This window comes from Chiloscyllium plagiosum, unplaced genomic scaffold (assembly GCF_037043375.1).
Source record: "Chiloscyllium plagiosum isolate Xiang-an unplaced genomic scaffold, Cpla_swu_hap1 HiC_scaffold_4, whole genome shotgun sequence".
NCBI lineage: Eukaryota > Metazoa > Chordata > Chondrichthyes > Orectolobiformes > Hemiscylliidae > Chiloscyllium > Chiloscyllium plagiosum.
This window is the reverse complement of record NW_028270142.1, coordinates 113,750,310-113,766,605: the sequence shown is the minus strand read 5'-3', so window position 1 is coordinate 113,766,605 and position 16,296 is coordinate 113,750,310. Positions and strand designations below refer to the sequence as shown.

The following is a 16,296-nucleotide window of genomic DNA, read 5'->3' as shown; positions in this document are numbered from 1 at the left end:
CTGCAATTAAGCTCAGACCTTCTCAGCTTCAAATAGCCTTTTCAAGGTTTTAACCAAATCCTTTTGGTCTGGAACTTTAAAATTAAGCTGAGGTAACCTGTTTCTTAACAGTTCTAAATTATCTCCCCATCTCTGGAAGAGTTGTTTTACATATCCAGCTTCAGCCAAGTCTTCTACAAACCTACTAAACTGAAACCCAACATTTCTTCCAAGTTATGAGTATTTCCACAAATCGAAAGGAAAAAAACAACCTCAGAACTTTTAAACTGAAATATATTGCACTTTATTTCATTTGCTTGTAAAATCTTTCCCAATAAAAACAAAATCCAATTACACGCTGGTATCACATTCAATTTCCTTTCTTATTTTCAAAGAAATTGCCGTGACTAGAGAAATCCCCACTAGCTAATTGTTCAACCCTTTCAGAGACCTAGGATTTTTGTCATTGCAATCGAAACTCTAAAATTAATAATGATGAAATTTATATAAATCTCTTGTATTGCAAGCTGCACCCATCCATGTCACTGAGGAGTCAAAATGTGAGTTACATTTTCCAGAATTCCTAGCCTGTGACTGGCTCTTCTGGCTACAGTATGGCTGATCTTATTCAGTGTCAGATCAATGGTAGCTCCTAAAGGGAATTCAGCTATGGCAATGCCAGTGACTTTCTGAAGTGGATGGGTGCACTTGTTTGATTCTGACTTGTTGAACAAGTGGTCATGGTCTGGCACTTGTGAGTTAGTGTTGCTTGCCATTAATCAGCCCAAGCTTGGATGCAGTACACTATGGCCATGAACTGCTTCATTACCTGCAAAGTTGTGAATGGTGTTGAGAATTATGCAGTTCTGAGCAAAATTCTCACTTCTGATCTTAGTTGAGAAGGATGGCAATTTGTGAAGCAGCTGAAGGTGTTTGAGTCTCAGACTTTATCCTGAAGACAAAGTTGCACCCAAGCACTGAAATGATTTTTTTTTTCTTGTGATATGAGCACCTGTTGGTTTGAATTAACAGCAGACTGTGTAATCATACCCTTCCATTATAAAAATGCGATGCGTCTCTGCTTCCAGCAAAATATGCAACTTTGTGAAATGCAAGCTGCAAAATTTAGGTAAAAATTCTATCAGTTAGCTGATCTAATCACTATAAGCTAGTCCCAGGTTAGTGATGTAGCAGACCAGTATGCGCACTGACTGCATTCTTAATGTTTACAACAAAGAACATTTGGATATTAAATTAAGCACAAGGAATGCCAGCAAGAATCAGCACTTCTAGCAGAATCTGTAGAGACAGAAATAGTTCATATTTCAAATCTGGTATGACTCTTCAGTTTGATTTTACTTTTCTCCATCATGCATATTGTCTGACAGATTCCATCCTTAGTTATCTGGTGCTATGGGGATCTGAATTTTGTAGTGTGGTTTATCTGCACTTATGATCTCCATGTGTAAAACTATTGTTTTCAAATCTTTTTGTAGTGTATAAACACTGAAAAATTCACAACAAACTCACTTTCATATTTAACGTTAGGACCTAGTTTATGTCAGCTGGTTGTCATATTTTCTGTTTAGTGGACACACAACACAGCTGTACGTTTCATTGTGACTGACTATTTTAATCAAATTAATTTTCTACATTATTGCAAATGAGATTTACAAACTTAGCCAAATATTGCCTTCATAAAGCCATAATATCCTCAGATGTAGGAGCAGAAATAGACTATTCGGTCCAGCAAGTCTACTCCACTATCCATTGAGATCATAGCTGATCTGATAATTCTCAACTCCATTTTCCCACCCTATTCCCATAACTATTGATTCACTTCCTAATTACAAATCTGTCTATCTCAGACTTGAAAATGCTTAATGACCGAGCCTAAGCATGCTGCTACACTAAAGAATTCTCTCGATCCACTTCCTCACCTCTGTCTTAAATGGATGACACCTTACTCTGTGGTTATGCTCATTGACCCTAGATTCTCCCACAAAGGGAAACACCTTCACTATATCTAATCTGTCAAGCTTTCTAAGGATCTTGTTTGGTTCAATAAGGTCTAATCTCATTCTCCTAAATTCCATTCAGTACTTATCCAACCTACTGAATCTTTCCCTATTAAGAAAATCATTCCAAATGCAAGAACAACACATCTTCTGGACTTCGTCCAATACCAATATATCTTTCCTTAGATAAGAGGACCAACCTTTTCAACACATTTATGGTATGGTGTGACTAATGCCTTAAACAGCTTTAGCAAAACCTACCTATTTTTATATTTCATATTCTTTGAAATACAGACAAACAGTCCCTATTACCAACTGAACTTGTTTGCTAGCTGAGAGATTTAGGCATTAAAATGTCTTAAAATTTGTGTACTTAAGGTTTCTGCAGTTTTTCCCCATTTTAATTAATATTCCTATCTCCTAGTCCACCTGCCAAAGTGCACATCCTCAAATTTTCACATGTTGTATTCCATAAGTTAAATTTTGTCCACTCATGTCTATATCTCCGTGTAAACCTATTGTGTCATCCTATTTGCCTTCCCACCTATTTCCATGTCATCCAAAACTTGGCAATACTACATCTACTTCCATTATCCAAATTCATTAATAATGTTGTAACATTACGACCCCAGCATCAATCCTGAAGTCCTCTACTAGTTAGTTATAGGTTGCCATCCTGAAAATGCTCCCTTTATCCCCTATCCCATCCTGAAAATGCTCCCTTTATCCCCTATCCCTACATTCTATTCATTGCATAATGCTCTAGTCATGCCAATATACCACCCCCAACATCATAAGCAGCCATACAGGTGGTACCTCATCACATGCCTTTGGGAAATTCAAATATGTTAATCTTCTGGTTCTCCTTATCAATCGTATTTGTTACGACGACAGAATTCTAATAAATCTGTAAGGCTGAATTTTCCTCCATGAAGAGGATTGTAAAGGAGGTCCTGCTGAAAGAGGCTTTGTGTGGTGACTAGTTTGATGATACCCAGAGCGGGACAGGAATCTGACACTCTATTTATAAATGTTCTGCTACTACATCCTTTATAACAGACTCTATATCTCAATTACAGATGATTAAGCTAATTGGCCTATATTCTTTATTTTTGAGTAAAGGTGTTACATAAGCAATTTTCTAATCCTCTCGGACTTTTTAAAAATTCATTCACGGAATGTGGGTATCTCTTGTTGGACTAGCATCTATTGATATTGCTCAGTTGTTCTTAAACTCTCAAACAGAATGCTAAGTTCTACTATATTATGGTCACTATTCCTTTGGATATTTGCTTTGGTATCATTTGCTAACCTTGCTTTATTACACTTTATACTTTATACTTTAAAATAGCCTGATCCCTAAGTAGGATCTGCAACATATTGTCTCCAGAAGTTGTCCTAACTACTTCCTGATGACTACCTTGTCACTGTTTTAAAAACCTTGTACAAACGTGATGGCCAGCATGGTGTTGCATACAATTTAAGGGAAAAAAATCATCGGCTTTTCTCAAAGTGAAGGTATTAATGGTTTCCATTCCATACTAATGCAGTTATTTAGGCTGAAGGACATTCATCAACAAATCCCCGTTTGTTTTGAATTGGTTTTTGTGTTCACTGGAACCAGACTGTGTTAGGCTACGGTGTTATGAGCGGATTAGGAAACTGCCATTATTTTAATTCCACCCGGTTTTTTTTTCCATTCTTTCTGTCTACAGTTTTAAACCCTGTGCCACAGTTCTTATCTGCAGATTACCATTTGATGTCATTCAATACCTGGTGTCTGATTGCAAAATCCTTTGTAAATTTTTCCAATAACAGTTTATCTGCTGTTTACTATGGACCAACTTAATGTAATTTTGGTCTGTCTCAGTTCCTCAGCTCCTTGTGAGCAAGGACACAAAGGTCAATATTGCCTTAGAGCTGCTGTAAATTCTGGAAAACTCTCTGATTACAGATGAGATTACATTTTTTTTGCCCAAGGGTGCTACTCTGTAGTATTTTGTGGGGATTCCGTCTGCTTTGGTGGTCATTTGGTTCCTAGCTGTTGGATGACCTTTTCAACCTCCTGAAGACTGGAGCAGTGCTGTGGAATGTGGCTGAGAGAACTTATATTGGAGACTATTTTCACTTGATTCTTATTACAAGTCCTAACTGTGTCTGTTGAGTTCAGTCTTGTCTTGGCTCTATAAGATATGTGGATTAGTGGTGCTGGAAGAGCACAGCAGTTCAGGCAGCATCCAAGGAGCAGCAAAATCGACGTTTCGGGCAAAAGCCCTTCTTGGTTTGATTTAATTTATTTGATTTGATTTATTTCATGTGTACCTAATTATAGTGAAACGTTTTGCTTGCAATACAGGCAGATCATAACCTACAAAGATCATAGAATGATTGAACAGAACAAGGAGTGCAAAGTTACAGCTGCCAAGAAGATGCATGAAAATAAAGATCAGCATTAGATTTTACATTTGAGAGGGCTGTTTTAGAGGGGAAGAAGCTGTGCTTGAACCCGCTTGGTATTTGTGTTTAAGCTTTTGTACCTTCTGCCTGATGGGAAAAAAAAATCAGAATGAGAGGGATCTTTGGCTGCCTTTCCAAGGCAGTGAGAAGTGAAAATGGAGTCAATGGATGGAAGGTTGACTCAAGTGATGGGCTGGGCTGCATTTACAATTCTGGAGTTTCTTACGATCCTGGACAGAGCAGTTGCTGTGCAAAGCATGAGTGGTTCACATTGTTAGGAACCTAATTCTCCGCCTCCGCTTCATTGGTGGAGATAGGGGCGTGCCCTCCTTGCTTCCCGAAATTGATGATCACTCTTTAGTTTTGCTGATATTGAGGGAGAGTTTGTTGTCTTTACACCACACAACCAAGCACTCTACCTCTTTCCTGTATTCATTGTTGGATATCCACTCTACAACGGTGATGTCATCAGTGAACTTGTAGATGGAGTTCAGGTGATATTTGGCCACACAACCATGAGTGTACAGTAAGGAAGTGAGTATGCATCATTACGAGGTGCCGGTGTTGAGGAATATCGTGGAGGACTTGGGCAGTACTTGGTCTTGACTGCACTGAAGAAGCTATACATACCATGGTTGTCGAACTGCTGGATTTCCTATGCTCTTTCTTCTGTCTGTTCTTTAACTCGCAGGGTTTCTTTTTGTTGGACCTTGACCTTCATTTGCCTGTGGACCTGCTGTCTTTGAGTTTTCGTCGTGTTCCAATTTAGAAATACATTGTGTTTGCAATTTAGTAGCTCCTGGATCTCCTCGGCATTCTCATGATATTTCCTGGTGGAGAAACTGTGCTATTTATGGTGGATTTGAGGGTAATTTGGACACAATGGACATTGCGGTTCCCGTTCACTTAGTGTCACTAGGTTTACTGGGAGTCCATGACTCAGGCATTCGATGAATTCCTTGTGGAATAACAGACGGTCAACAAGTCTACTTTTTAGAATGAAATCAAATCCGTAGAGTTGGTGTTCCTCTTCTGATTTACCTTTCCAGAGAAGGAATATCTACTACCTTGTTCTTTGAGCTGACTTTCTGCACACATTGTCTGTTTTAGAGCAACAAAGTCCGTGTCATGGTGCTAGAGTTCGTGGACTATGATATCAGCGTGATATCATAGATCTGTTGCTGAGACTGTTCATGAGGATCCTGATTTATGTTTTCTAGATTGCAAACTGAGAACTGAGGGGTGGAAGCCCTGTACTTGGGTTTGTTTTTAACATACTGATTACCACACAACATGCGGTCCTTAGCCCAAAGTCCGAAAGAGCCAAGACGAGCTCTGTTATGCAAATAGACAAATGCGCATACATTGCTGCCCCACCTGCTGTCTGAGGAGCCCACAGTCTTGCTTGGCTTTGAAGATATCAATCAACTTTTAAGTTCAGTGAGATGCATCGATGCTGAAAGAGCAGGCTGCGTGTTTCACAGTAGACATCCTGTCTTCCCCTATGTTGAAGCCACTTTTATTTCTCAAAATTCAAACCCAAAGCCTCCCTTGCTGCTTTAACTGGCTGAGTCTGCCTCACTCCTCACTCCTCCTGACTCTAAAACTTCTCTTCCCCTCCCTACTTGCTGAGAGGTTTTAAGTTACTTTTGTAAGAGGGGTAGGATGGCATTCTTGCTAAAATGCTTCAAAGGTCTCCATGTTGGAAGGATGAAATGTAATGCAGCAATCAATGAGTACAAGCTGGGAAATGAAACTAAAGAATGCTTTTCCTACTGCTGTTCTCCCTGCATCTTAGAGGAAAAAAATCTGTTAATAACTGTTTTTAGAATCTCAAAGAACATAAAATGCTGGAAGTGAATGGCATGTAATATAGAAGCATTGTGGATTTTTTGTATATAAGACTGAGTTCAGTCATTTTAAGATGTAACTTTAACACTACTTATTTTATCTAATACAATTAGCTTTTTTGTTATACATCAGGTGTTGTAATTATCTTGATGCTGAATTGATTATCATGTTTGTGTGTTCATCATTTTTTTTCTCCACTTTCTCAACAGTCTCCCCGGGTGAAAGAGTCTACACAGGGTCCAGATGTGAGTTAAAGTATTTTTCTTAACGTGTTATTAGGATGTGGATAATTTTGGCACAAGTGTGTTTATTTTGCATCACTAGCTGAAAACATGGTAACGAGCGTTTGGATCTGATGCCACCTTTTGTGTTGTAATGTTCTCATAATGGTGTTGGGAGGATATCAGAAAAACCTAATCACTGATAATATGTCACTTTGAAAGGAACTTGGAAATGATGGTATCCTCACAACGTTACTGCTTTTGTCTTTCTTTGTGGCAGGTGATAGAGGGTTGGGAAATGTTCTGTAAAAGTAAACTTCGTGAATTGCAGTTCACAGGTTTGGCTGAGAAAATCATTTAAATTACATTTTTAGTATCTATTAATGTTTATTATTTAAAAGGAATTATTTGAAAAGTAGTTGACTTTTTTCAAGATGTGCTAGTTAAGTGTATTAGTAGAGATGTAATTACAGATCTTTTTGAGAAAAAATTCTTGGGGGAGGTGGGGGGGTGGCAGTGAAGGTGACATACTCATTGTCTAGTTTACAAAAAAGTGATTAAGTTTTTCAAGTATACTCTGTTCTAAGCGTTCATATGCAACCTTCCTCCAGATTAAATAATACTGTGTTTTCTCAGTTCTGATTTCTCTTCTCAGTAAGTAGATGACCGAGTAGTTGCTGCTGTGAAAGCATATGAGCAGTCCATTATACTGAGGTGCATAATCATTCATCTCAGCAATTTCTTTCAATGTTGTAAAACCTCCATTTAAAGTTGTGTTGATTTCATTTAGCGTAGTAAAGTTTGAAACCTGGATCAAATGTTAAGAGTTTACATGAACATTGCAAACATAAATGCACAATGTTGCTATATCAGTGTGGAACGTGGGAGATATTAAGCTCAAGCTTCATAGTTCTTCCACGAGACTGTGCCTTGACTACTGCCGTCTTTGGTCACCTGTGCTAATTGAGCCAGTCAGAGAAGTGGTTTGGAAGTGGTCTGATAGTTGCTTTATAGGGACATATTATAGACATTTTGGCACTTTCTTTTGTCAGGACAACATTGCGGTGATCTAATGAAAGTATACAAGAGGGAAGTTGTAAAAGAACAAATTAAATTGTAAGAGAAGATGAAAAGCTTGGATTGAAAGTAATTATGAAGAAAAGAATGTAGTCTGCTCCTTGCAATAATCAATATGTGAAATGGAGCAAAAAAAGTAAGTGGCAGTGGATCTAGCAGTGATGAATTGATGAGACATCCTTACATTTTTTTTTTACTAGATGTTCCAAGTTAGACAATGGCATTTTTCCTCCAAATTGATCTTTTTTTCCCCAAGGTAGTGATTCCATGTTACTGGAATATTGAAACAAAGAACCAGAGAATGGTTGATGTTCATAGCCACTACCTGAGAACGGTTGATAAACATATGCACTGAACAATTAACGACAAATGCTAGAGATCACAGGTCAAACGACATCCAGTGTTCTACTCAGCACTTTAGAAAGAAGAGAAACTGTATATGAGGGGCCCATTTATCAATGCAGTAACAGTGATAGCTAATTGTTCAAACTTCAGCTCTGAAGCGTCATCTGGACTCAACATTAGCTTGCTCTCCCCATGGATGCTGTTTGACCTGCTGTGACCTCTAGCATTTGTTGTTAATGGTTTAGTGGCTGTGTTTGTTATGTGTCGTAATAGAGCATTCAGGTAGTATTGTTCTGACAATAGCATGAGAGCAATGACTAGGACACAGGGAGGAGATGTCTTGCACATGTACAACTACTAGGTGTCTCAAAGTGCTTCATAGCCAATACAGTACTTTCTGGGGTGTAGTCACTGTTGTCATCCAAGAAATGCAGTAGCCAATATACACACAGCAAACTCCCTAAATAGCTGTGAGAATGACTAGATAATTTCCTCTTGTTAATTGAGAAATAAGTATTGGCTAGGATGCTAGGGATATTTCCATTGCAGATCAGTAGCTTTTTTTATTCATTCACATGATGTGGGCTTCACTAAATGCTTGCGCAGCTGTAGCTCATCTGTAGTTACCCTCTAGTAGGGAGTGCACAACTGTTTGCTTGAACCTTACCAGTCGATTTGCTGTATAGGTAGACCAACAAGGTCATTAAGGTTGGTTTTCCAGGATTTTTGACCCAGTGACATGGAAATAGATTGCCACTCTTTCAAAGTCTAGATGGTCAGTAGCTTGGAGGGGAACTTGTAGATGGTGCCATTTTATATGCCAAGCAAGCAGATGGAGTGTCGTAGGAACCGGACTAGGACATTCAACCAGTCAAGCCTGGCCACTGATCAGTGATCGTGATTGATTGGACTACATGGTTCAATGCCACTCTATCCCCATAACCTTGTTTACACTGGTAATCTGAAGTCTAGTAACCATATTCAAAGGCTGAACTTCTGCAGCCTTCTGTCATAGAGATTTCAAAGGTTCACAATGTTTTGAGTAAAAATAATTTCTCTTCATCAGACCCAGTTGGCAACCCCCTTATTTTTAAATTCTGCAATTAGACAAAACATCTTGTCTGCATCTACCCTATGTGTCCCTTTTAAGTGTCATGTAACTTTCCGTTAGATCACTCTCATCTTCAGAGTGCTCCTGAATATAGACCCAATTTTCCCAATGTCTCTCCAGAGGACAGTTTTGCCATCCTGGAACTAGTCTGCTGAACTTTTGTTGCTTTCCCTTTTTGACAATAATATCTTACCTTTAATGAGACCAAAACTGTGCACATTACTCCAGGTGCAATTACAGAATCATAGAGTTGCAGAGTTGGACTGCATGGAAACAAACTCTTCAGTCCAACTCATCAATACTGACTAGATATCCTAAATTTATCTAGCCCCATTTAACAGCATTTGGCCCATATCCCTCTTAAATCCTTCCTCTTCATGTATCCATCCAGATGTCTTTTAAATGTTGTAATTGTATCAGCCTCCTCCACGTCCTCTGGCAGTGCATTCCATACACTCACCACTCTCTGCATGAAAAGTTGCCTCTTTTGTCCCTTTTAAATCTTTCCCCCCTCTCTTTAAACCTGTGTCCTCCTAGTTTTGGACTCCTATACCCTGAGGGAAAGACCTTGACTATTCACCTTTATCCATACCCCTTATGATTTTATAAACCTCTATAAGGTCACCCCCTCAGCCTCCGATGCTCCAGGAAAAAATAACCATGGTATATTCAGCCTCTCCCTATAGCTCAAATCCTTCAATTTTAGCAACACCTTTGTAAATCTTTTCTGAACCCTTTCAAGTTTCACGCGAACGTTGCTATAGCAGGGAGACCTGAACTGAAGAAAGTGCCCTAAATATCCTGTACAGCTGCAACATATCCAACTCCTATCCTCAATGCACTGACCAATGAAAGCAAGGGTGTCAAATACCATCTTCACCATCCTGTCTACCTAACCAAGCTCTTACACAACTGAAGCAAGGCTGTCTTCTCCTGTACTGAAATCCTCTTGCAATAAAGGCTATTTGGCTTCCTAAAGTTTGCTGTGCCTGCATGTCCTGAAGAAGGGCTTATACCCGAAATGTCAATTCTCCTGCTCCTCGGATGCTGCCTGGTCTGCTGTGTTTTCCAGCACCACGTTTTTCAACTCTGGTCTCCAGCATCTGCAATCCTCACTTTTTACCTTTGTGCCTGCATGTTAGCCTTCAGTGATTTATCAACAAGAAAATCTAGGTCCCCTTTGTATGTCTATATTTTCAGATATCTTAGCAGTTAGGCAACACAGTATTTCTTATCAAAGTGGATGACACTCAATTTTCCATGTTATTTTCCATCTACCATATTCTTGCCTATTCTCTAAGCCTGTCCAAATCCTGCCAGTGCTGCTTTATATACCTTCCATGTAAGACATTTTCAATTAGCTTTATATCATCTGCAAATTTATCAGTGCTAGCTTTGATCTCCAACTCCAAATTATTGGTATATGCTGTGAACAACTAGTACCCCAAATGCTGATGCTTGCAGTGCACTACTAGTCATAATTGTCAATACAAGAATGAGTGGTTTCTGTCTGTCAGCCATCATTAATCCATGCCAGTACATCACCACCTATCCCATGTGTTTTTATTTTTTTAACCAGCCTCCTGAGAGGACCTTTTGAAAATCTAAGTGCACTACATCTATCCCCCCCTCATTATCAATTTTGTTAGTAACATCTTCAAAAATTCCAAGTTAGCTAAACATGAGTTCCCATTCTCAAGTTTCTGCTGACTGTGCCTGATCAGATCATAATCAACCAGCTGTCAATTTATCCCACCATTTATAGATTCTAGTATTTTTCTGCTACTGATATAAGACTAGCAGGTCTGTAGTTCCCTCAGTTTTAACATCTCATCCAAAAAATAGCAACTCCAATAATGTAGTAACTCCTCAGTACTGTCCTGGAACGTCCGTGATGATTTTTGTGCTGAATAGAGTTACCCTATAAAATAAATACCAGAACTGTTGTAAAATAACCAAAATTACCAAGCTGTAAACTTTTAGAGCCTCACTATTTTTTTTAAAATTGAGAAGCAAAGATGAAGAACCAATATTCATGATGAGGTACATTTCTTGTGAAGGGCTTATGCCTGAAGCGTCGATTCTCTGGCTCCTTGGATGCTGCCTGTCCTGCTGTGCTTTTTCAGCACCACACTCTCGACTCTGATCTGCAGTCCTCACTTTCTCCAGATAGATGACATCATATAGAATGGTTCATCATTGCCTGGTACACTCTTGCAGCTTGCTTGTTCTTTTAAATTCACTTGTTTGGTGAAAGAAGTTAGAGGCAAGATATTTTTCAAGCCATATCACCCCAATGCATCCACACAGGAATTTTTAGTACTGTATTTTGAAGGTAACAAGCAATGGAATGCAGTCCAGATTCAGCCTAGGATTCTGAAATCAAGAATGGTCACAATAATGAGCCGAATATCCCCTCCTGAAGAAGGGCTTATGCCCGAAACGTCGATTCTCCTGTTCCCTGGATGCTGCCTGACCTGCTGCGCTTTTCCAGCAACACATTTCCAGCGAATATCCCCTCCACCTTCCCCGTCTGTTGCAAAGACCCACACTTCCTGAACCCTGCTTAAACACAGCATAATTTTCTGTTTGTTCAAAGTACTAATGCATAATTAGTATTAGAAAATTCTTCAGCATGCAGCTGAGTCATTAGATGATAGTGAGGTAATTTGGGGGTTGGGATGTGGCAGTACTGGGTATGAATAAAGAATCCCACAGACCACCTCCAAGTTCCAGGTCCTTGTTGCTGATTATCAAGGACTATTTCTCAAATATGTGGCATAGATTTCTGATTGGGATTAAGAAGCAATGAGCTGCAAAACCAGTAGCCAGTGCTGCTAATGGTGGAGAAGGAAGGGTTCAGAGAATGAACACTGGCTAAATGGTGGATTTGGTCTCTAGCCAGCACTCGATTCAACAATCTATGCAGAAGAAGAAAGTTAAATATTTGTACTTCTATGCTGAATGGGGTAACCATCATAAGCTGCCTTCCCTGGTATTCTCCAACTAATGAGTACAGTAACTGGAATTTTATCGCAAAGGTTGAGACCCAACTTTTAGTTTTCTGTGCTGATTGCCACACATCCCTCCCAAGATTCTACACCAGCCTGGTTCTGAACTTGAATTATTTTTCTCTAGTTTCTCTCCTGTCTCTCGTTATTTGCCTTCTAACTGATCTTATTCATGAGCCTGTCTTATTGCTTTGTTGACCAAATTCTCATTAAAGTACTTCCCTGCCTACCCTTCCTTTGTGGCTTTCATGCTAGCTGCCATTGGAAATTATTCTTTTATGCCATTTTTTTCTTCAGTTCAATCACCATTTATTGATCACCTGTAACTAAACTCAAGGTGGTGGTGATTGGTGCCTGAAATACAGCTGCATGACTTGACCGACCATTTCAAAATCCACCACATTACTGTGGGTCACGAGTCATGTTTAGACCTGACCAGTTAAAGATGACAGATTTCCTCCCCATGGGGCATTCAAATTGTTTTTGTTTCACAACGCTATGGTATTTTCATGACCATCATTATTCAAACTAGTGTTGTAGACCAGATTATTTATAATTATTTAAACTCCCCGGTATTGTGGAAATTAAACTCTCCTGGATCACTAGTCTAGTAGCACAATCACAACATTTATTGGTCATCGAATCATGTTCTCTTGTATTGATTTTCTAATTCAAAATTTTTATTACTCTCTTACAAGAACATATCATTAGCTTTTTTAATGTCCCAATTTATAACTTTCCGTTCTCTCCATTTTGAATATTGTCACTGTACAGATCCAAGATTATCTTGCAATGCCACGCTTGAATATTTCCAATCATGTTCCCATCCCTGCTATGATATAAACAGCCCTATGTGAAGTCACACATTATATCTTCTAACTGTGACCGCAGTGGAGGATGTCTCTTGACTTTCATCAAATTTTTTTCCACACTTCTCTCTTTTATGGCCAATTACTCCATTTATCTACAATGTCTGTTCTGTTAACTTGGTGGGCCTGCTTTCATTAGGCTGCACCCTTACATAACCAGCCATGATTGTGGCATGCCAGTCTAAATCGTTACTGATAAAGTCAACTAGGATCTAATTGCCCATGGTGTTCAGGGATGTGTAGGTCAGGTGTAAACATAGGATAATAGGGTAGGGGAATGGGTCTGAATGGGTTACTCTTTGGAAGGTCGGAGTGGACTTGGGTCGAAGGGCCTGTTTCCACACTGTAGGGATTCTATGATCTTGGTGATACATATAAAAATAGTGGGCCATGATATTAATGAATTCTGTTTCACCGTGATCTCTGACCCCCATGCTGCTGTTGATTGACCAAGTGCCAGATGAAGTGCAGTTTCCTCCGGTAGACATTGACGAGAGTTATTTGCGAGTTTTGAGAAGGTTTGTAACTCAGGTTGAGGTTCTGGATGTAGGTTTGCTCGCTGAGCTGGAAGGTTCACTTTCAGACGTTTCATCACCATACAATAGACAACAGGTGCAGGAGTAGGCCATTCTGCCTTCGAGCCTGTACCACCACTCAATATGATCATGGCTGATCATCCTTAATCAGTATCCTGTTCCTGCCTTATCTCCATAACCCATGATTCCACTATCTTTGAGAGCTCTATCCAACTCTTTCTTAAATGAATCCAGAGCCTGGGCCTCCACTGCCCTCTGGGGCAGAGCATTCCACACAGCCACCACTTTCTGGGTGAAGAAGTTTCTCCTCATCTCTGTCCTAAATGGTCTACCCCGTATTTTTAAGCTGTGTCCTCTGGTTCGGCACTCACCATCAGCGGAAACATGTTTCCTACCTGCAGTGTGTCCAATCCTTTAGTAATCTTATGTCTCCATCAGATCCCCTCTCAGTCTTCTAAACTCAAGGGTATACAAGCCCAGTCGTTCCAATCTTTCAGCATAAGGTAGCCCCGCCATTCCATGAATTGACCTCGTGAACCTACACTGCACTCCCTCAATAGCCAGAATGTCTTTCCTCTGATTTGGAGACCAGAACTGCACACAGTACTCCAGGTGTGGTCTCACCAGGGTCCTGTGCAGCTGCAGAAGAACCTAGGTAACATCTTCAGTGAGCCTCCAGACAAAGCACTGCTGATGTTTCCTGCTTTAGAACATAGAACAGTACAGCACAGAACAGGCCCTTCGGCCCACGATGTTGTGCCGAACATTTATCCTAGCTTAAGCGCCCATCCATGTACCTATCCAATTGCCGCTTAAAGGTCACCAAAGAGCTTTCTATTATATGTTTAGTTTTCCTTGGGGTGGTGGTGTCATTTCCTGTTCTTTTTCTAGGGGGTGGTAAATGGGGTCCAAGTCAATGTGTTTGCTGATAGAGTTCTGGTTGGAATGCCATGCTTCTAGGAATTCTCATGTGTCTTTGTTTGGCTTGTCCTAGGATGGATGTGTTGTCCCAGTCGAAGTGGTGTCTGTCCTTACCTGTATGTAAAGATACTGTGGGAGAGAGCCATTTCATGTATCCTAGTGGCTAGTTTTCTGCCTGTTTGTCCAAGCTAGTTTGTTACAGTTCTTGCACAGTATTTTGTAAACAACAAACTGCCATTCCTAGATATCACAGTAGAGTGATCAGCCAATGTGGAATTTCAAACCAGCATCCACAGGAAAACAATACAAACGGACCAAATAGTGAACTACAGAAGCAGTCATCCCAACGTCCACAAACAAAGCTGCATGAGAACATTATTTCAACGAGCCACCACACACTGCATGCAGCACAGAGGAACTGCGCAGAGCAGAGGCAAATCACCTATACTCTGCATTCAAAAAGAATGGGTACCCAATGAACACAGTTTGCCGATTTCTCAGCAACAAACCCAAACAAGCAGACAAAATGCATCCAGAAACCCTAACCACTCTCCCCTATATCAAAGACATCTCCGAAATGACTGCCAGACTACTCAGACCCCTTGGCATCATGGTAGCCCACAAATCCACCAACACAGTAAAACAGCAGCTAATGAGCCTATACAGACGACAAGCAAAACTAATGTCATTTACAAAATACTGTATAAGAACTGTGACAAACAGGCAGAAAACTAGCCACCAGGATACATGAACATCAACTAGCCACAAAACAAAATGAACCTCTCACTAATGTCCTGACATACAGATGAGGAAGGACACCACTTCGACTGGGACAACACATCCATCCTAAGACAAGTCAAACAGAGACACACGAGAATTCCTAGAAGCATGGCATTCCAACCGGAACTCTATCAGCAAACGCATTTACTTGGACCCCATTTACCACTCCCTGGGAAAAAAGAACAGGAAATGACATCACTAAACCAAGGAAACCCAAACACATAGAGGAACCTTGATTATCCGAATGAGATGGGCAGGCAGTCTTTCGTTCAGATAATTGATTATTTGGTTAATTGATTTTCCTCCGGGGGGGTTTCTGTGAAGTCTGCTCCCATTCAGGAAAGTAGGCAAAAGCACAGTGTGTGCGCAAGACCCTGCCCTCACCCTGTCCAACACTGCCCCCTGCTCTCCTGCCCCAAACCCATCCAACATTGCCCACCCCCCCCCCCCCCCACCCCCATTTGTCCAGTCCACCTCCACCCAGCATTCGACCCCTTACAGCTGGACTGGACACCAACCGTAAGACTGCTACTGCCTTTGTGGGGTACGTCTCCAAATAGAGCCCGCACGTGCAACTTTTTTACTGCAAATGTTTGACAGGTTTCACCTACAGGACAATGTTGGAAAGATTATTTGGGGAAGAGGAAAGGGGTTTAGGATACACCCCTGTGTAGAGCACCAGGGAAAGTGTTGGGATAGCAAGGAAGGGCAGGAGGTCAGTTATTTGGAGACGGTGCCTGGACTGTCTAGGACATTTCTCGGCAGCATTACTTGTGAGCCGAGTTTGTTTTTAATCATTGTATCTGTAAACAAAAGACATGATCAGAGTTGAAACAGGTCTTTGATGTAACATTTCTATCAGGACCTTGAGATCAACTTCGGATAATCCGGTTTACGGATAATTGATATTCAGATAATCGAGGTTCTTCTGTAAATAGAAAACAGGAATCATCAGCAGTGCTTCATCCGGATGCTCACTGAAGATGTTCCCTAATATGTTGACGAAACATCTGAAAATGAACCTTCCAGCTCAGCGAGCAAACCTACATCCAGAACTAGTTATTTACTTCACCCTTCACTACAAATCCTTGTTGTAAGTTACATCCCTAAACAGCCACTT

The 16,296-nt window shown here is 40.4% G+C and overlaps 1 protein-coding gene across 2 annotated transcripts in view; it reads left to right on the top strand.

Annotated features, from left to right (window-relative positions):
• Window positions 1-16,296, top strand: part of LOC122548925 (serine/threonine-protein kinase OSR1) — a 182,298-nt gene that overhangs the window by 143,337 nt on the left and 22,665 nt on the right. For both annotated transcript variants that reach the window (XM_043687910.2, XM_043687911.2), the window contains exon 12: window positions 6,515-6,550. In XM_043687910.2, coding sequence (XP_043543845.1) covers window positions 6,515-6,550 — 36 coding nt within the window. The remainder of the gene's footprint in view (window positions 1-6,514; window positions 6,551-16,296) is intronic.